Genomic DNA, 21043 nt, shown 5'->3' on the forward strand with positions numbered 1-21043 from the left:
GGGATCTCACGGTGGGCATGGACTTCCAGACCCCAGCGCACCAGGTCACCGTGACGACGGACGCCTCCCTGGAAGGATGGGGAGCGCACACCAGAGAACTCCACGGAAGGGGCCTTTGGCTCCCGGAGGAGAGGTCCCTGCGCATCAACGTCCTGGAACTCCCGGCTGTGTTCTGGGCCCTCGGGTCTTTCCTTTCGTCCCTCAAGGGCAAAGTGGTACGAGTCGTCACTGACAACACCACCACAGTGTTCTACGTCCGGAAGCATGAGGGTCCAAGGCGGGTGCCAGATCCCCAGCCCTATCGAGGGAAGCGCAGGATCTGTGGCATTGGGCTGTCACCCATGGGATATTCCTGGTACCTTTTCATCTGGCAGGAGTGAAAAACACTGTCGCCGACTCACTCAGCTGCACTCCTGCCACAAGTGGGAACTTCAGCAGGATCAAGTGGATCTCCTATTCCAACGGTGGGGCAGCCCCCAGATTGATCTGCTAGCGACGAACACCAAGTGCCGGAGTTCGCAAGCAAGTTTCCCCTACCGGGGAGCATGGGCGATGCATTCTCCTTTTCTTGGGACGGCCTGTTCCTGTATGCGTTCCCACCGTTGCTGTTGCTTCTGCGACTCATCCGGACCTCCTGGACATGTCGGCGTCCCCCCCAGTCAAACAGCTGATGGACGCGGATCATTTCACCAGGGAAGGAGGTGCCGTCCTACATCACGACCGGGGGTTGCTGAACCTGCAAGCCTGGCTCCTGCAGCGCTGATGTTTGGAGGCTACGACATCCCGGCGGACTGCAAGGAAGTCCTTGCAAAGGCCAGGGCATCCTTGACTCTTAAGTGTTATGGACATAAGTGGAAGAGGTTCTCTGTCTGGCGCCGTGCACAGAAGATCAACCCCCTCCGGATCACGGCCCTCAAGTGCTGCTGTACTTGCTGCCTCTGGCCAAAGCAGGGCTGGCACATGCCTCCATCAAAATCCATTTGGCGGCTATCTCCTGCTACACCAGAACTATGGGGCGGTCGTCGCTGTGGTCACAGTGCCTGGTGAAGGAGTTAATGAAAGGACTGCTCTGCTCGTTCCCGCCGGCGAAGGCTGCAGCTCCGGCCCCGGCGTGGGAGCTCAATGTGGTGCTGACTAGGCTCATGGGTTCGCCATACGAGCCCCTGCACTCGGCACTGCTGAAGTTTCTATCGTGGAAGACAGGTTTTCTTGAGGTCATCACCTCCGCACGACGAGTGGGAGAGATCCAGGCCCTCTCCTGTAAGCCTCCATATCTGACATTCCACGAGACGAGGATAGTGCTGAGGAGGCACCCCTCTTTCATGCCCAAGGTGCCGTTGGACTTCCATCTTAACAAGCCCTTGGTGTTACCTGTTTTCTTTCCCGTCGCTGGCTGAGAGGACTTTGCACTCGCTGGATGTGGCTAGAGCGCTGAAGTTCTTGCACAAAGAGTTTTCGGAGGACATCACAGCTGTTTGTGAAATTTGGACCTGTGAACCAAGGGAAGGCCCTCTCGAAGGCTTCTATTTCCAGATGGCTCTCCGGCTGCATCATGCACTGTCAATGGTTGGCAAACCGACCGTTGCCCGGCTGTCCGAGAGCCCATTCAACCAAAGCGATCTCTGCTACTACGGCGTTCCTGTATGGTGTGCACCTGCTGGACATCTGCAGGGCTGCTACGTGGAGGTTGACGCACACCTTCACAGGATTCTACTACGTCAACCGTGATTCTAGGGAGGAGTCTCGAGATTCGGCCAGGTAGTGCTGCACAACCTGTTCGCTTGAAGGTGAGCCTGGTGAGGAGGTAAGAGATGCTCAATGTTGAGTTGTTGAAATGCTTAATGTTGAGCCTTGCCATCTCCCGTGGTTGTGCATGTGTGTACTGCTATGTATTCTTGTATTCATGAGCATGTGAATCCATGCCAGACCCCATGCTGGAGAAGGAAGAAGTTACTTACCTGTAACTGTTGTTCTCCAGCATGGGTCTGGCATGGATTCACATGCGAACCCTCCTGCTTACCCCTCTGCTGCTCTTCTCTTGGTCCTGCTGCCACTTTACGTGTTACCAAATCTGAAGATGGCTGCCAGAGGAGGGGCTTAGGTAGAGGGCAGTCATTGGCTGGGGGCAGTATGACCCAGAGACCACTGATTGGTTAATAGTAGAAAGACAGTTCAGAAACGAAACTGAAACCTGTTTTTTTTTTTCTTTACCGAGGATTTCCAGCCTGACGATGGGGAATATTCATGAGCATGTGACTCCATGCCAGACCCAGGCTGGAGATCAACAGTTACAGGTAAGTAACATGTTCCATTTCATACATGTGCCATGGGGTTGTCCCCCGGTACGGCGGTTTTGGGAACAAGTCTTCAGATACTGAGCGATATCATAGGGGAACCACTACCGGGGACCACGCTATTGGGTAACACCAGAGAGATCTCACACCAAGTAAGAAGGCCTACTACTGTTGTTGGCTAAGACGAGCGCGTCAATGGTGTGGGATGGACCCTGAGGTTCTGTGGTTGAATGATGGAACGAGGACATGCTCAATTGCAATGAGAGGGTAATGGAATTTGTAAAAATAGTGCACCCATGTGCCGAAATCAGTCATATGGGATCCTTATAAACATTATATGATTGCACAAGCCCACAAAACTGTGTTGGGCTCTGAAGGGGAGTCATCCTGAATGTACCTGAATGTTCGTTGAGGTGGTGGTTCTATACCTCATGTGAACACGTGTTTGGAGTGGACATTTATTGATGATAAGGAACTTAGTCAGGATACAGTGAGGAGGGTACACGTTTACAACTATGGTGGGAAGGAAATGTTTTTTTAATGGAGCCATATGGGAAAATGGGTAGAATTGCTGAATCCCTACTCTTCCTGCACCTTGAAGTATTTCTGTCTAGGATATGGAGATAATAAAGATGGGGCTTGTAACAGGCACAATGGGATCAAGGCCGCGATCCGCTGAACTACTGTAATGTTTTTTGTTGGTGTTGAAAATAATAAACAGAGTTTAAAAAAAAAAGAACATGAGCCCCAATTATGAAAGCCATGTGGCCTTGGTGACTGTAACCAATTCAGGCATAAATGATGGGCATAACATTGTTCTTTATGTTGATGCTTTCCTGTACGACATCCTAGGTAACTCCTTGATCCATTTGCTAATGTCTTTGTCAAATTTAGGTAAGTGCCAGTGTTGCTGCAGGATAGCGACTTTGTGTTGTGTCTAGTAACAAATCTTAGGTCATCTTGTGAGGTTTCTCTGTTTTTGGGAAGTAAGAAAGTAATAAATCACTTCTCTGTAATCGGGTAACCTCTCTTTCAGTGGTGTCGATCAGATTCTTGGAGTACACTATTACTACTGTCTGATATTTTTGCGTTCCTCTTGATGCATAATATTTTCAGTGCAATTCCTCCGGACCCTTATGAATGCCCACTCTGTTATATTTTTAATAACAGATTGCTTGCGGCTGTTGGTGGCATGTAAAATGGAATTAACTGCTGTTAGTTTTCTGTATGTTTAGAGAACTTCGAAATTGACACTGACCCCAATATCAAGGTACATCTACCTTAAAGTCTGGATTAACAAGTGCATATGTTTGCTCTGATTTGTTAATTAACAAGTTTGCCAAATCTAGTGCATAGTTGGCACCCTTGCAATTCCAATATTCTGTCTAAAATATTCACCTTTAAACAAGAAGACCTAGTTAATAATCATCTGTATGTGTATGTAAAATGATGCTGATTCATTGTGGTAGGAAAAGTCTATACTTTGTAAGGCCACAGGATGTTGGTTGGGTGTATGTAAGGCTTTTACATCTAGGGTGGCCATTGTATATTTAGATTGTCATTGCAATGGTTCTTAGGATCGCAAAAATATGTGGGTATTTTAATGACCTCCTATTGGATGACACTTTTGATATAAGAATTGGTCTTCCTTCAGGGGTTTGATCAAAGGGTTTGTATACTTTCGGTAGGAAGTAGATTGTTGGCGTGGTCGGATGTTCAAACATTAGGAAAGCCAGCTCTTTGTTTGTTAAAATGCCTCTCCTAAACCATGGATGAATAAGTGAATATGCTTCAATTGTAATGGATTTGGACGAGTTAGATATTAATTTAACATAGCACCCAGGTATTTCTAGATGGAGTGCCATTTGAATATAGCAGTTTTATCAAGTAGCACGATATTTCCACCTTTACCCGCTTCTTTTATTGCAATCTAGGGTGCTTGTATTTGGCATTGGTTGAGAATCTGTCTGAAATTCCACTTAACAGTTCTTGCTTGATCCTCTAGTCTATAGATGTCATTAATGACTACCTTCTCAAAATATCTGTAAGTGTCCCCTTGGAAATTAGGGGTGAATTTAGAGTTTCTTAGTCAATTCTGGTATATTAATATGTTTTGTTCCTCCATGTTTAGGTATTGTATCACCTCCTGTGTCATGTTGTCTTGCGCACTCTCATCTAGTGAGGAGTCATTTGGTGAGTGCTAGGTTTTCAATAGGCACATCAGAAAGGGGACCTTTACTCATGGCTCTCTGTCTGACTCATTTTGGTTCCAAATATTTGTTTTAAATTTCAAGTTTCCTAAGAAACTTGAACAAGTCCATCTATAAGCCTGTATATCCATTACCAAAAGATATTTATTGAACTGTTAGAATATTTGTAGACCGTTCATAACCAGATAATTTACCTGCCAAGTCTCTTCTGATGCCATGATGTGGTCATCCGCCATTTCTTCATGTCTGTTTTCAGTATTTGTTGCCCTCCTCTCTTCCATCCGATCTTCCTGCCATAGTTGACAGATGTGACTCTAAAAGCAATTGGAATTGAGTGTGCTTGGTATATGTTTCACTGCCACCATCCTATCCTCAGCACAACTAAAAGGAAAGTAAAGATGCTACAGAAAACTAAGGAAAAGAGATACAAATTACCTCTGCAGAATAGCAGTGCTACTTTAAAAACAAAACAGGGATCACGAAAGGAGTTGGCCCACCTGTATTGGTTACCTTAAAGTCAGTCCATTGCCCCCAAATGTTTTGAACAGGACATGTGAAGCAAAAAGGGATTATTTACCAACAAGGTTAATGTTCAAGACATCGCAAAATTGCTAGGGGTTTCGTTGATGTTAACAGAAGGAAAGTTGTAAAAACATAAATCTTTCTGCTGCTCACCTTCGGGTGAAAAAAGAAAATGTTAAGTTTTCTTCTGCCTCAAGATGGTGATCTAATTAGTGCCACTGCAGAGGTTGTGCTAGTTGCCTGTTACCAAGCAATGTTGGTACAAAGATCCAGGCACATTTAGTTCCTTTCCCTCTTGAATAGGCACAGATTGACCCACCCTTTGACCCACCTCTTCGTTCAGGAAACGGTTTCACATTGGTGGTAGTGGCCCTCATCACCAAGTACTCGGAAGCAATTCCACTGATGACTGTATCTTGTAAGGGAGTAGCCTGGATAGCCTTTGGAATCTTTACCCTGGTTGGCTTTCCTGACTATGTTTAACTGATTGTAGGCTATCTGGAATGAATACTGGAGTTCCCTTTACAATGTCTCGACCACTTACCATCTCCAAATAGTGGATTAGTTGAAAAATGTAACTGAACCATGAAAAGACATGATGGTTGCTTTGGAGAAACCTTTAAGTAGGAAGTGGGATAATCTCCCAGGAAGCCTATTGTGTACCTACAGGTATATTCCTCAAGAGGATATTGGTTTTGGCCCGTTTGAATTACTTTTTGGCCAGAAGGTCAGGGAAGATTGGGAGTGCTCTCATACTACCCCTTAATTGAATGTGGTTGAATATATGCTAGGCCTCAGGTGGAGGGGGAAGACACACTTGGCAGAGGCAAACAGATCTACACAGGCTCACCACGCTTTTGCAATCCCTGGTACGGCCATAATGCTTCACAGGTTGAGTTAACCTCTGGTCAAGAAGTTCTGCTCATGGTGCCTTTAAACACTAGAGCTTTGCAGGACAAATGGACTTGACCCTACAAGATTGTGTCTAAGCTTATAAGAGACTAGGAGAGGGCAGAGTGTGTGTGTGGGGTATGTGTTTGTGACACATCTGTACTTTTTACACGCTCCTTTCTCTGTCTCAAAGCGAAGGCAGGTGCTTACCAGCATGAGTTAGGACTATTTTGACAGGAACCCCTATTCCCACACTACAGGTTAGTCTTTCTGAATTCCCCTTACCAGAAATATTCATGCAGACCCAACAGATGCCAACATAGATTCATGCCTACATATGTGAAGTGCAACAACCAACTGCAATAGTCACAACTGTTGCCTCTGACAATGCTTGTTAATTAAATAGTGTGGCTCTTCCTTATTGTGTGTTGCAATGCACCTATTTGCCACCCTCGTGAGAGTTAATCAGTGACTGTTTGTCCACATTTAACATTAGGAGCCTTTAGCAACGTAAGAGGAATCCCTGTAACCTGTTCTGTCTTTCTATCCTGTACACTTAGTGTGGGGTAAAGATATAGTCAGTTGTCAGTTTAGCTCTAAGAATTAGTCTTTTTGCAAACATTTTAACTTATGCTGATGGAGCAGTGGTTATGAAGGCGTTAGTATGATCTCAGACTATTTGAAAGATTGTCAAAGTTCAGTGTATGCCACAGAGGAATTAAATGTTAGGGGTGGAGTTCTGAAGCGGTTTGCTGGAAGTATGCAATTGTCGAATGTGGACTTTTTGCATATGTGGCATTCTTGGTTGTGTGAGAAGGCAGTAGGCACATTGCAGAACAGCCTTTTCCAGAATTGTCCCTGTCCATAGACAGGCTATCCTCATTCATTTATCAACATTAGTGCCTGTTTACAATGCTTGATTGAACAGACCATGTATATGACCATATGACATGTTCTTCCTTTTCAGCCAGAGAGGATAGACCCGCCTGACCCCACAAAGCCGGACTACGATATTAGAGCTGATGTGTGGAGCTTGGGCATTTCCCTGGTAAGAACAATTTCTACTTGCCTGGCAATATTGTTCTAGTTTTTTTTTTCTTCCATGCTGTTGTTTAGCATTTGTTTTTTTACCTAGATTGGCCGATTCCCTACCACCCCAACCCGCTCCTCCCCCCCCCCCCCCCAAAGCAATACAAATGTCCTGTTTTTTCTGATTTTCATTCCATCACTCACACTTTACCATTCCTCTATTACCAATGTTCCACTTACGTTACCCTGGCTTGGCTGGCTCTCCCTGTGCTTTCTGACGCTTGGCTGGCTCTCCCTGTGCTTTCTGACGCTTGGCTGGCTCTCCCTGTGCTTTCTGACGCTTGGCTGGCTCTCCCTGTGCTTTCTGACGCTTGGCTGGCTCTCCCTGTGCTTTCTGACGCTTGGCTGGCTCTCCCTGTGCTTTCTGACGCTTGGCTGGCTCTCCCTGTGCTTTCTGACGCTTGGCTGGCTCTCCCTGTGCTTTCTGACGCTTGGCTGGCTCTCCCTGTGCTTTCTGACGCTTGGCTGGCTCTCCCTGTGCTTTCTGACGCTTGGCTGGCTCTCCCTGTGCTTTCTGACGCTTGGCTGGCTCTCCCTGTGCTTTCTGACGCTTGGCTGGCTCTCCCTGTGCTTTCTGACGCTTGGCTGGCTCTCCCTGTGCTTTCTGACGCTTGGCTGGCTCTCCCTGTGCTTTCTGACGCTTGGCTGGCTCTCCCTGTGCTTTCTGACGCTTGGCTGGCTCTCCCTGTGCTTTCTGACGCTTGGCTGGCTCTCCCTGTGCTTTCTGACGCTTGGCTGGCTCTCCCTGTGCTTTCTGACGCTTGGCTGGCTCTCCCTGTGCTTTCTGACGCTTGGCTGGCTCTCCCTGTGCTTTCTGACGCTTGGCTGGCTCTCCCTGTGCTTTCTGACGCCTGGCTGGCTCTGGCTCTCCCTGTGCTTTCTGACGCCTGGCTGGCTCTGGCTCTCCCTGTGCTTTCTGACGCCTGGCTGGCTCTGGCTCTCCCTGTGCTTTCTGACGCCTGGCTGGCTCTGGCTCTGGCTCTCCCTGTGCTTTCTGACGCCTGGCTGGCTCTGGCTCTCCCTGTGCTTTCTGACGCCTGGCTGGCTCTGGCTCTGGCTCTCCCTGTGCTTTCTGACGCCTGGCTGGCTCTGGCTCTGGCTCTCCCTGTGCTTTCTGACGCCTGGCTGGCTCTGGCTCTGGCTCTCCCTGTGCTTTCTGACGCCTGGCTGGCTCTGGCTCTGGCTCTCCCTGTGCTTTCTGACGCCTGGCTGGCTCTGGCTCTGGCTCTCCCTGTGCTTTCTGACGCCTGGCTGGCTCTGGCTCTGGCTCTCCCTGTGCTTTCTGACGCCTGGCTGGCTCTGGCTCTCCCTGTGCTTTCTGACGCCTGGCTGGCTCTGGCTCTCCCTGTGCTTTCTGACGCCTGGCTGGCTCTGGCTCTCCCTGTGCTTTCTGACGCCTGGCTGGCTCTGGCTCTCCCTGTGCTTTCTGACGCCTGGCTGGCTCTGGCTCTCCCTGTGCTTTCTGACGCCTGGCTGGCTCTGGCTCTCCCTGTGCTTTCTGACGCCTGGCTGGCTCTGGCTCTCCCTGTGCTTTCTGACGCCTGGCTGGCTCTGGCTCTCCCTGTGCTTTCTGACGCCTGGCTGGCTCTGGCTCTCCCCGTGCTTTCTGACGCTTTGCTGGCTCCTCAGTTTTGTATGCCGTTTTTGGTACTGGTCTCACCATTTCCTGACCTTTTCCAAATTTCCAAGTACTTTCTCAGCCCTGATCAGTTTTCCTCCCTTTCTTGAACACCTCAGACTTATCCTAGTTTTACATATTTTTTTTTTGTTTTTGTACTGGTCTTGCATTCTTCTCTGTAATTTTTGTTATTTCCTTTCCTTTTTCTGCTTTTGCCTGCTGGCCTCTATCAGCCAGAGTCACATACCACTCCTTCCTGGCTATGGCCTGCCCATCTTCCCCTTCTTTCTTTTACAGGACACACTTTGCCTTCCCTCCTCGGCCTTGGGAAATCTTGGGCTAGCTCTCTTTTCCATCATGTGACCTGCTTGTCACACATTTTTCTTGTCGAATTGCCTTCTTCACTTTATTGAACTTGCTTGCTCATGTCCTGCTTGCATTTCCTTTATTGGTTAGTGGTCCTCTTTCTCAGCTGCAGTCACTTCTCCAGCATGGGGTCTGGCATGGGTTCACATGCTTATGTATATTCCCCGTCGAGAAAAAAAATCAGTATCAGTTTTGTTTCTGATCCGTCTTTCTTAGTAGTAACCAATCACTGGTCTCTTGGTCATACTGCCCCCAGCCAATGACTGCCCTCTCCCTAAGCCCTGCCCCTGGCAGCCATTCTCAGATTTTTTCCACACGTTCATGTGTTGGGAGTCCTCGTACTATAGCTCTCGAGCTTTTACTGCGTTTTACGTTTTTTCAAGCAGTTTAATCTCTTTTTTTCGGTCAATCGAGCTCAACCGTTTCTACTTCCGATCAACGGGGACCCGTTCCGGAATTTTCTATGCCCCTCAAGGGTGAAGTTTTCATTAAGTTACGCTTCTTGGAGGATTCCAGAAGTTCTGAGGCCTACCTCGTGGACATGGCCCAGTACAAGGGAAGCTCGACACCCGGATCCAAGCTGTTCAGGAACTGCCCTGGATGCGGATTACAGAATGTTTTCAAGGAGGATGAGCATTCGAGATGTCTCTACTGCCTTCACGAAGACAAGACGCACGTGGACAAGGACTGTGCGTTTTGCAAGAACCTGTCGGAACGGACTATGAGGGATCGTCGGACCCGCCTCGCCAGCTGGCTGGAGAAGGGCCCAGCAGGTGAGAAGAAGTCCGAGCGGTCTTCTAAGTCCTGTGAGGGCACCCCGTCGACGGGGGCCCAACAGAAGGCAAAGCACTGTGAGTCCGCAGGCACCGGGAGCGCCGAAGGGTCGGGCACCTCAGCTGCCAGGCAGGGTGCACGTTCACTGACTCCATCAAACTCGAGTCAACGCTCTGGCTCGGGGAAGAGAAAATCCGAGAACCCGGCTAAGCTTCTGGAGAGGCCCGGGTCGATCTCGAAGGGATCAGCCGAGGGGGAGCGAGGCGGTGACCCCTCCCCCAAGGTGAAGGCCTTGATTCACCGGGTGAAGGCCTCTATTGAGGGAGTCGCGGCTGCCCTGGTGAAGCCTGTGGAGGCTAACCCAGTGGAGGCGACCTCGGGGCCCAGAGTTTCCCTGCCGCCACGGAGGGAATCCTCTTTTCAGCCCATTGATAAGACCCCTGTGAATACCCCGGTGGAAAAAGAGGGGGGGGGGGCGGTGGCCATCACGGACACGGATACAGTCTCTGAGGAGGAGCTGGTTGAAGTCGTGAAGGGACTCAACAAGAGAAGAGGTTCGAGGAGGTCCGGTCCCACGGGCGGAACCCCGAGGAGGCGGACGAAGAGAGCGAGGGTGGAGCCGACAAGACTCCCGTGGAGGAGGAGCAACCATCGCGCCCGTCGCAGCCATTGCCCGAGCCTCAGGACAACTCGGTGGCCATTTTGATGGCAATCCAAACCTTATGCGCAGAGATAAGGACGAGATTGCCCCTCGCCCCAACGGATGACCCAGCGCCCTCCAAACAAGCAGAGGAGAGTTCATCCCTCCTGCCTTTCCAGCCCTCGCGGCCCGCTCATCCTTCATCTCCCTCCCCTGATCCTAGGGATGACGCGGGAAGGGATATGGCCACGACGGGGACGGATGACGACAGTGGTGACGACGGGATGGGCCTTCCATCACCACTCCCTCGGGCCTCCCCGCCCGACGAAATTGGCTCCTTCCACGCCATGATCGCCGGGGCATCCAAGCTTTTTCAGCTCTGCCCTGAGGAACAGAAGAAGGAAGGATTCCTCTGTCAGCATCGCAAGGCCAAGAGGAAGACGGTCCTCGCGGTACCATTGATTGACGATATCTGGGAGGAGGGACTTGCTCTCCTGAAGAACCCGTCCACGATGCCTGCTAAGAGGGATCGGTACGAGAAGTAGTACCGGGTCCCTGATTCTGCCCCTTTGTGCCTTGGGGCACAGCCGACCGCGGATTCGGTCGTATCAGCGGCAGCCAAGAAGAAGAAGGCGGGGGAGTCATCCTCAACTTCGACCTCCCTACTTGATGGCGAGGGAAAGAAGCTGGACACCATGGGATGACGAGTCATCTCGTTTGCGGCGGCGACAATTCAGGCGTCCAACACCCTAGCGATTGTGGCCCGCTGCGACAGGGAGCTGTGGTACAAGATCGCTCCCCTGCTGGACTTCCTATCGGACAACAAGAGGTCAGAGGCCCTTGAGATCTTACAGGAAGGTGAGGTGGCGTCGGACCACGCCATAACGGTGGCCACGGATATCGCTGACACCGGATTCCGCCAGTTGGGCAACAGTGTTTGCCTTCGACGGCGGGGATGGCTCAAGGCAACTGATTTCCACCAGGACGTGCAAACCAGACTTTTGGACATGCCCTTTGACAGGAACAACCTGTTTGGAAAAACAGTGGATGAGTCACTTCAGGCCATCAAGACTGACACGGAGACGGCTCGGGCCTTGGGAGTGTTTGCAGCAGCGACGGCTGCCCTTTCGGAACGCCGGAGGCAGACAGGGTGCCTCCAAGGGATCCGGCGGCGGCTCCTTGACGTACCGTCAGGCGGCCCGCTCCTCGTTGCAGGAGGCCTACAGAGGACGCAGCAAGTCAGGAGCATCTCGTCAGCCGCAAGGCCGCCTCCAAGCAGGACTGAACCGGCCGTAGCGTCGGGCCCCCACCGGAGCACCCCGGTGGGAGGCCGGCTGGCAAAGTTCGTCAGCGTGTGGGAGTCCATCTCCACCGACCATTGGGTGCTGGATGCCCTGGCCCACGGGCACACTCTCAAATTTCAAAGGAAGTGCCCCCGCATTCCTCCCGTGGCCAGGAAGGAAAATCACATCCCTCAACTACTGTTAGAAGTAAGGGCGATGCTCAAGAAGGGTGTCATCAAGCTCTTCCCTAAGAGGCTGCGGGGCTCCGGAGTATGCTCAAGTTACTTCCTCGTCAGAAAGAAGACAGGCGGTTGGCGCCCCATCCTGGACCTGCGGCGGCTAAACAAATACATCAAGGCACAAAAGTTCAGGATGGTCACCCTCCAGCACGTACTGGGACAGCTGGGGGAGGGTGACTTCCTATCGTCGCTGGACTTGGAGGATGCTTACTTCCACATCCCCATTCTAAAAGGACACGGAAAGTTTCTCAGATTCGTAGTCCAAGGGCGGCACTACCAATTCAAGGTCCTGCCATTCGGGCTGAAGTCGGCACCCAGGGTGTTTACCAAGTGCCTCGCACCAGTGGCGGCGCGGCTGCGCCTGCGGGGGATCCACGTCTACCCCTACCTGGACGATTGCCGCATCCGTGCAAGGACAAGAGAACTCGCCATCGAACACACAGCGGAGACCATCCAACTTCTCACGGATCTGGGCTTCTCCATCAACTACTCGAAATCCCACCTGGTGCCGTCACAGGTTGCACTGTTTCTGGGAGCCAAGCTCGATACAGTGGCGCGATTGGCCTTGCCGTCAGAGGAACGGACGAAGGCCATCTTGGGCAAGGTGCAGTGCCTGCTGGCCACGGGCGTGGCCCGGGTGGGATCCATCAAGTCCCTGCTCGGAATGATAGTCCTCATGCATCTCCCTGGTGCGCCTTTGCAGGCTACGGATGCGTCCTCTACAAGAGTTCCTCGACACCCGTTGGATACAAGCGACGGGCAGCTTCGAAGACAGGATCCCGCTCAACAAGGTTTTCCGCCAAGCGATTCGATGGTGGGGCACCCACGCACATCTCGCGGTGGGCAAGGACTTTCAGACCCCGGTACATCAGGAGACGGTGACGGACGCCGCCCTGGAGGGATGGGGAGCGCACACCGGAGATCTGCACGCGAGAGGCCTTTGGCTCCGAGAGGAGAGGTCACTCCACATCAACATCCTGGAACTCCGAGCAGTGTTCTAGGCTCTCGGGTCGTTTCTCACGTCCCTCAAGGGCAAGGTGGTGAGGATCTTCACCGACAACACCACCACGATGTTCTACATCCGGAAGCAGGGAGGCGCCAGATCCCCAGCCCTGTCCATGGAGGCCCAGGATCTGTGGCACTGGGCCGCCACCCAGGGGATGTTTCTGGTGCCCTTCCATCTAGCAGGAACAAAGAACGTCATCGCCGACTCACTCAGCAGCGATCTGCGCTCGTGCCACGAGTGGGAGCTGCGTCAGGATCAAGTGGATCGACTTTCCAACGATGGGGCAAACCCCAGATCGACCTGTTTGCAATGGCGACGTACTCAAAGTGCCAGAGGTTCGCTAGCAGGTTTCCCTAGCCGAGGAGCAAGGGCGATGCTTTCTCGTTCCCCTGGGATGGCCTGTTCCTGTATGCGTTCCCTCCGTTGCCGTTGCTGCTCCGACTCATCAACCAACTCAAGAGGTCCCGGTGCAGGATGATCCTCGTTGCACCGACATGGCCGAGACAGATCTGGTTCCCGGAACTTCTGGACTTGTCAGCGTCCCCCCTAGTCAGATTGTCGACGGATGCAGATCTTCTCTCCAGAGGAGGAGGAGGAGCCATCCTCCATCACGACCCAGAGTTGCTGTACTTGCAGGCCTGGCTCCTGCAGAACTAGAGTTTGGAGGGAACGATATCCCGGCGGACTGCAAGGAGGTGCTCGCAAAGGCCAGGGCGTCCTCAACTCTAAAGTGCTAAGGACACAAGTGGAAGAGGTTCTCTGTCTGGTGCCGTGCACAGAAGATGAACTCTCTGCGAATTACGGCCCCTCAAGTGCTGCCGTACCTGCTATCGCTGGCCAAGGCGGGACTAGCTCACGCTTCCATCAAGATCCATCTTTCAGCGATTTCCTATTACATCAGAACTACGGGACGGTCATCCCTGTGGCCTCATCGCCTGGTGAAGGAATTTATGAAGGGACTGTTCCGATCGTTCCCGCCGGTGAAGGCTTCGGCCCCGGCGTGGGAGCTCAACGTGGTGCTGACCAGGCTCATGGGGCCATCATTCGAACTTCTTCATTCGGCACCGTTGACATTTCTGTCGTGGATAACAGCGTTCCTTGTGGCCATCACCTCTGCACGATGAGTGCGAGAGATCCAGGCCCTATCCTGCGAGCCTCCATACTTGACTTTCCACGTGACGAGGGTGGTGCTGAGGACGCACCCCTCCTTCATGCCCGAGGTGCCGTCGGACTTCTACCTCGACGAGCCCTTGGTGTTGCCAGTTTTCTTCCCGTCTCCTTCGTCTCCGGCCAAGAGGACTTTGCACTCGCTAGATGCAGCTAAGGCGCTGAAGTTCTACGTGGACCGCACAAAGTTTTCGGGAAGACATCAGAGCTTTTTGTGAACTTTGGACATGTGAATCAAGGGAAGGCCTTCTCGAAGGCTTCCATTTCCAGATGGCTCTCCCGCTGCATCATGCACCGTCACCGGTTGGCAAACCGACCGTTTCTGGGCCGTCAGATCCCATTCGACCAGAGTGATCACTGCTACTACAGCGTTCTTGTCTGCTGGATATCTGCAGGGCTGCTACGTGGAGGTCGACGCACACCTTCACGAAATTCTGCTGCGTCGACCGGGATTCCAGGGAGGAGTCCAGAGTCGGCCAAGCAGTGCTGCGCAACCTGTTCGCCTGAAGGTGGGCCTGGTGAGGAGGTAAGAGTTGCTTAATGTTGAGTTTATGTAATGCTTAATGTTGAGCCTTGCCACCTCCCGTGGTTGTGCATGTGTGTACTGCTATGTATTCTTATATTCATAAGCATGTGAATCCATGCCAGACCCAATGCTGGAGAAGGAACAATTTACTTACCTGTAACTGTTGTTCTCCAGCATGGGTCTGGCATGGATTCACATGCGAACCCTCCCTTCTTCCCCTCTGCGGCTCTTCACTTGGTCATACTGCCACTTTACTTTCTACCAAATCTAAGGATGGCTGCCAGGGGCGGGGCTTAGGGAAAGGGCAGTTATTGGCTGGGGCAGTATGACCCAGAGACCAGTGATTCGTTACTACTAAGAAAGACCGATCAGAAACAAAGCTGATACTGATTTTTTTTCTTTGCCGAGGATTCCCAGCCTGACGGGGAATATTCATGAGCATGTGAATCCATGCTAGACCCATGCTGGAGAACAACAGTTACAGGTACGTAACTTGTTCCTTACCCTCTTTTACTCATTCATCCTGCTCTGCTTTCTTCCAAACTAGTTGAATACCTACACCACAGGCAAGACCAAAATACACTTCTCCACAAGATGCTATTTGTATAATACTGCCCAGACTCGTACCTTTTACTTACGCATTGTCCTGCCTGAAACTCAAGTCATGACAGCAGTAATTACGGCCTTGTGCAACGCCCTCGTCTTGCCCCACTATGAACCTCATCTTCACATGTTTTGAAAAACTGTGGCTTTGAAGAACCTTGCTCCACAAGGGCGACTCCTTACAATCCCAATGGTTATACGTACAAAGTTTCAAAATCCGGTCAATGTGCATAATAGCATGAAAGAGATTAGACAGAAAAACAAGGATGGGCAAAAGGGAAGGATTCATGGGTGTAGAAAATAGGCAAACATATCATGATACATTATTATGTTTAGATATACAGAAAAAGAACACAAAAAACAAAAAGAAAGAAAGAAGAACCCATTAGTAATCATTGATCTTCAATTCATTGAATAATATAACCAAATTCTTCAGTGGTCCCTTGAGACAAACTGACAACTTAGTGCATGTCCTTACCCGAAATTTGATGTAACCAGTTCTTATGACTTTTGTCCATGTAGTAGTAACGGGGTAAAATCCCCAATAACAATCTAAACAAAGAATGTAGGTAGGACAGGTAAATTAAAATAATTGTCCAATTTGGAATATACATAAATTGTGTATGTCAAGGTTGCCGATGGCAACTACGCATTTTCGCTCGTACAAATAAATCCCGCCCTTCACCAAACGGGCAAAACAACTCTGCTTAAAGGTCACAAGCTTGGTCACAAGGTCAGAGTTGTTTTGCCCGTTTGGTGAAGGGCGGGATTTATTTGTACGAGCGAAAATGCTCATGCTAATGGGACAGGAGCTTTGCATGGAAGCTGTGCCTCCATGTGCCTAAATTTTGTTTAATTTTCGCTTTCTTGCTTTAATTCCTCTTTGCCCTCTGGGGTTATGTGTTTCTTGTTTTAACGCCAGTGACCCTCATTCCTTGTGTCTCAGGGGATCTTGACTGAATGCTTAGTTTTATTTGAGACATGTTCTCTTCATAGGCCTGTTCTCTTCATAGGCCCTCTGGGCTAGACTTCATCAATGTTGGGACATTTTCGTGCAAGTTTCTCCAGCTTCATTGACCGTTTCACGTTGAGGAAGGCAAGTTAGTTTCCTTTCTTCCAAGCACCCCTACCTGGTGAATCGTTCCCTGCAAATCATTCTGCCAGCAGAGGTTTTTTTGGGTGCTACCTTAGGTTCTAAGGTGCTCCCCAAGCTCAAATGGAAGCGCCCTCCGGACTTTCCATGAGTGCTCACCCACAGTCAGGGGTTTCACTCATTCCTAGATCACCTGCAGGAGCTGGCGAACGCCTTTTGTAGAACTTCCGCTGCACTCTTTACACCTGCCTTCAGAGTCGATTCTACTCTTTCTCCTTCTTAAAATGTTTATTTACTTCCCTAGCTTTGATGGTGCTCCTTAATAATTTTTCTTTGAGATTGTAAAGGATGTCTTTCCCTCTTTCATCGTGCCCATCAGTCTCTGCCCCGACTGAGCCCCTAGTGTTTCCAGTTTCCATTATGCCGGTGACTCGTTGAGATTCCGCCCTACATGGGCATCTCTGTTGACCAACATTACAACCCCAGTGTCTCCCTCGACCATGGCCAACCGGCTGCACATTCTCCGCCCCCTGTAACCCAGGTCAACCCAGTAGTCTGAGCTATTGGGTTAAGCGATCGACATGAAAAAATGGAGGTGGAAAAAGACGCTGCAGGAAAGTACGAAATCGATAAGTTTGAATTGCCGAAAATATCGACTTGTGTTTTCTTCTTGCTGAAGTGGTTGCAGTAATAGGTAACTTTGATTAAATTAATACGATATTTGAAAAGTATGTATAAAAAAAAATACATGCAAACAGGCATACTTACATTCGATGCAGCATTGACTTGGTTACTTTCGTTTTATGAAATCTCTGCAAAGATTGCGCGAGAGTACGAAATGCAGTCCGAATCCATGAGTATCTGTTAATGTCCACCTCCTTCCTTAGGCTGGTTAAACCCTCTTTGTACAGATTAAAAGGCAGAGAAATGAGGGGAAAAAAGCGTGCTTACAGGAACTAAACAGTAGCTGGATAATAAAACATTATGAAAAAGTACATTTTGTAATGTAAAATGTAATTGAAAATGCTTCTTATTTTGCCACAATGAGCGAGTGGAAGCAATTGGGTTAGCGCGCCAAGACAGTGTATTTCAATGAATGAAAAGCATTTTATTGAATGTGCGAACGTTGGGGGTTAAGTATTTCATTAAATGCGCTAAGGTTGTGTGAAGAGTATTTTTGGGAAAAGCACTAAGGTTGAACGTACAGTAAAAAGAGCGCAAACGTTGACAAATGTATAATATTTCAATAAATACACAAACGTTGTGAGAAGGTTGATAAAAATGTATTTTAGTAAATGCAAAACGTATATACAGCATTCATTTTCGTATGGGTGTAATTCGACAAAATAGTCTATTCGTTTGAGTTTTTTTGTAATTCAGTATTTTTGGACATTACCGGGTTAAGCTGATGCCTGTCACATCCTCAAAGTGTTTTCGATCAGTAGTTTTTGGAATGTATTGCATCCTCTTATTTCCCTGGACATCTGCTCTTTAAGAAATATTTCTGCCAAAAAAGTTGTTCTGCACCGCTCCACCCAACATTTCTTCACACCCTGCATCGGACATTCGGTCAGGGACAGTATATATAGTATAGAGCTGTGACCTCTGTTCCTTTTTTCCATGCACTCTGCACGCTTTAGGAACTCTGCTTCGTTGGAAGTTATTGTCTTTATCGTTGGGCGATATGGGGAATCCAAGGAAGTCCTCAGGATTTACACCCTGTGTAGACTGTGGGTGTCAAATGTCCAACGTCCATCTCTGACTTTCACATGATCTGTCTTTCCTATCTCAAGAGTAGAACATGAGACACAGGTCAACGGGTTGTCAGTTGGTGCATCCCCAGAGAGCCGTCTGCAAAACACTAACATCGAATGGATTGTGTCCACACATGTATTCCTCATTTTATGATAAAAATCTTTCCAGCTTCTTTGGAATTATTTTTTGAAAGGGGGCGCTGTGTACCGTCTCATCGAGTTGATGTCCCTCGAGGGCCTCTGTTCAACTGTCTGTCATCATTATAAATAGCGCACACAGTGCATGTTGGCTTCAGTTCCATCTTTGTAAGCGTTTGCTTTGAAGAATTACAGCACACATCGCTTCTTTACTGAATTTGTCAGTAATTTTCTGTTCTAAAATGTCTACACCATCGGCTCCATCCGTGCCTAATACGGAGGACAAGACTGCGGTTCGAAGATGTCGATCACCGACCCACACTGCAAATGCCTGTAGTTTCTTGGAACCTGGAACCGATCCCTGTATCTCCAAGTGTAACTCCTGTCAGGCGATGACCGTAAAGGCTCTGAGGGAGTGTAAAGGTAAATTGGTGGTGGGTAAGTTACCTTCAAAGTCAAAAAAAAGAAAATCCGATGGAAAAGGTCTTAATAGATGTCGATCGAGAAGTCGATCGTGTCATTCTTATAAGAAGGCCAAGAAACGGCGTCAGTCGTATTCGACCGCCAGTGAGTCCTCAGCTGAGGTAATCAAGTGTCCAAGTCGGACTCCCCAGCAAAATGGGATGCATTTTGAAAAGACATGTTTAAAATCTTTGAAAATATGGCCTGACCTCCTCGAAGGAGAAGCAGAAAGTCCATGCCCCTGCCGATCTGCATCAACACTGCAAAGGGAAGTCAAAGACTAAACCTTATATATCTTCGAGTCCGAGGCATAAGCCGGAACTACATCGAGAGAAATCTTGATCTGACGAGAAATCTTCAAGGGCTCCGACAAGCCAGGAATCCAGTCGTACGAAGAAACATAGAAAGTCAGCAACTCCGGCCTTGCTAACGCCATCAGCGTCGACACCGACAAAATTGACACCAATTTCTCCAAAGTTGTCGAAGCCCATTGTTACGCATCAAAAGGTTTTCAAACCCTTACCAAAAAAAGATCTTTTAAAAAAAACTTTAATTTATGAAGACAATTAACCCTCGGATGACAATACACCACCCTATTTCTTACAATTTGGTCTGCCAGTGGTATAAGCTACCTCTCCAGTAATGGAATTTGGGAAACCAGGTCCTTCTGACCATGCTGACCACAAATGAACAACGTGGTTGAATTCTTGGGCTTGAGCAGGCCTGCACTTTCTTTAGAGCAGGATGACCTATCAGTATACTGGATTAGGGTCCACAGAGAAATCGAATGCTGCCCTTTCATATTGCTGTACAAAAAAGGGTCTCATCTAATTGGGAAACACCAGAATCGGCAGCTACAGTAAATAAGAACTTTGCAAAAAAATATAGGCCATCCAGCATTGACCGAGAATATTTAGCAAATCTCCCAACATCAGAGTTTGGTGGTTGAGGCTGCTACATCTACTAAACAATTAGCATATCCTTCTGTCCCTCCCGATAGGATGCCTATCGAGTGGATGCCTGGGCTAGAAAAATATTTACTGCTGGAAGTATTGCTTTAAAATCGGAAAACGCAATGTTTGCTTTGTGAAAATTCACGTTTACCCTGTGGGACTACGTAGCTATGTCGTCTGAGCACATCCCAGAAGGTGGAGAAAGACGTCTTCCTGGCTATCATCAAGGATGGTAAGGAGCCATTGGCCCTCATTCAGAGTAGGGTGGTAAGGGGTACCTTTGCGGGTCCCTTCCTTAACGCCTGGTCTGACCAGTTGTTAAGGACTGGCCCGTTAAGGGACGTGGGCCCAAATAACGGGCTTGGCATACGCCGGCCCGTTATTTGCGCCCTCCCCATTCCCATTGAGCCCTATCGGGGCTCGAATGGGGAATGGTTTGGTAAATGGGGACTTACCGGTCCCTCCAAGGTCAGAATGGACCGGTAAGTCCTCATTGCACCAAACCGGAGTCTGTACCGGTATGGGAGGCAGTCATGGCGCAAATAGCGCCATGACTACCACCATACTCGGAATGAGAGCCAATGTGTGAATGCCTTCAGTCCGGTCTGGATACTGATGGTGAGGTCAATGGCAACTAGCACCGTGCTGAACGGATTTGCGTGGTTGAGGATGTCCGGATTTGCACCGGGTGTGCGGTCTAGGCTCCTCAATATGCCCTTTGACAGCTCAATGCTGTTTGGCAGCACGGCTGATGAAAGTTTAGAAAAGCTGCAGACATCGAAAGCGGTGGCTAAATCTTAGTGACTCTATTAGACAGCCTCTACACTGCTACCCCGGATCATTGTCTTGGAGGAGGTCATTCCGCTCAATTGTACTCCTCAGTTGGAAGAGGACAGGCCAGTCATAGATGTCAGAGAAGATTCCCTTGTGTTGGACGAGGGAGAGGTGCAAAGTCAACCCAAGCAGTGGCAGTTTTACCCTCAGCCGCTGCTTCAGCCGCCTCAAAATCACTTGGAGGCCTTACCCCACAATACCCCTGTGGGAGGCAGACTTTCTGCGCATCTGAAAGAATGGCGGGGCATCAGATGCTTGGGCACTTGGAAACAGTAGCCCAGGGTTACTGCCTTCCCTTTCTAAAAAGGCCACAGGATCATCCACCGGGGAACAGTTCTTTCAAATTTCCAGATCCACTCCTTGTGCAGGAAATTTAGACCCTGCTAGAGAACTGGTACCTGTGGCGGAGAAGAACAACAGTTAGTACTCCCTGTACTTTCTAATTCCCAAAAGGCTTGGAGGATCGAGACCCGTCTTGGATTTAAGAAACTTTAACAAGTTCCTCAGGAAGGGCAAATTCAAGTTGGTTCCCATTTCTCAGATTCTTCTGGCCCTCCAACTCAAGGATTGGATGATATCAT

General features: G+C 49.4%; 1 protein-coding gene across 2 annotated transcripts in view; it reads left to right on the forward strand.

The window, feature by feature from the left end:
* MAP2K7 (mitogen-activated protein kinase kinase 7) overlaps positions 1 to 21043 on the forward strand; it is an 849076-nt gene that overhangs the window by 631818 nt on the left and 196215 nt on the right. For both annotated transcript variants that reach the window (XM_069603992.1, XM_069603993.1), the window contains one exon: positions 6885 to 6965. In XM_069603992.1, the coding sequence (XP_069460093.1) occupies positions 6885 to 6965 (81 nt within the window). The remainder of the gene's footprint in view (positions 1 to 6884; positions 6966 to 21043) is intronic.

The sequence above is a fragment of the Ambystoma mexicanum genome, chromosome 3q (assembly GCF_040938575.1).
Source record: "Ambystoma mexicanum isolate Mex_15411 chromosome 3q, UKY_AmexF1_1, whole genome shotgun sequence".
NCBI classification, from domain to species: Eukaryota; Metazoa; Chordata; class Amphibia; order Caudata; family Ambystomatidae; genus Ambystoma; species Ambystoma mexicanum.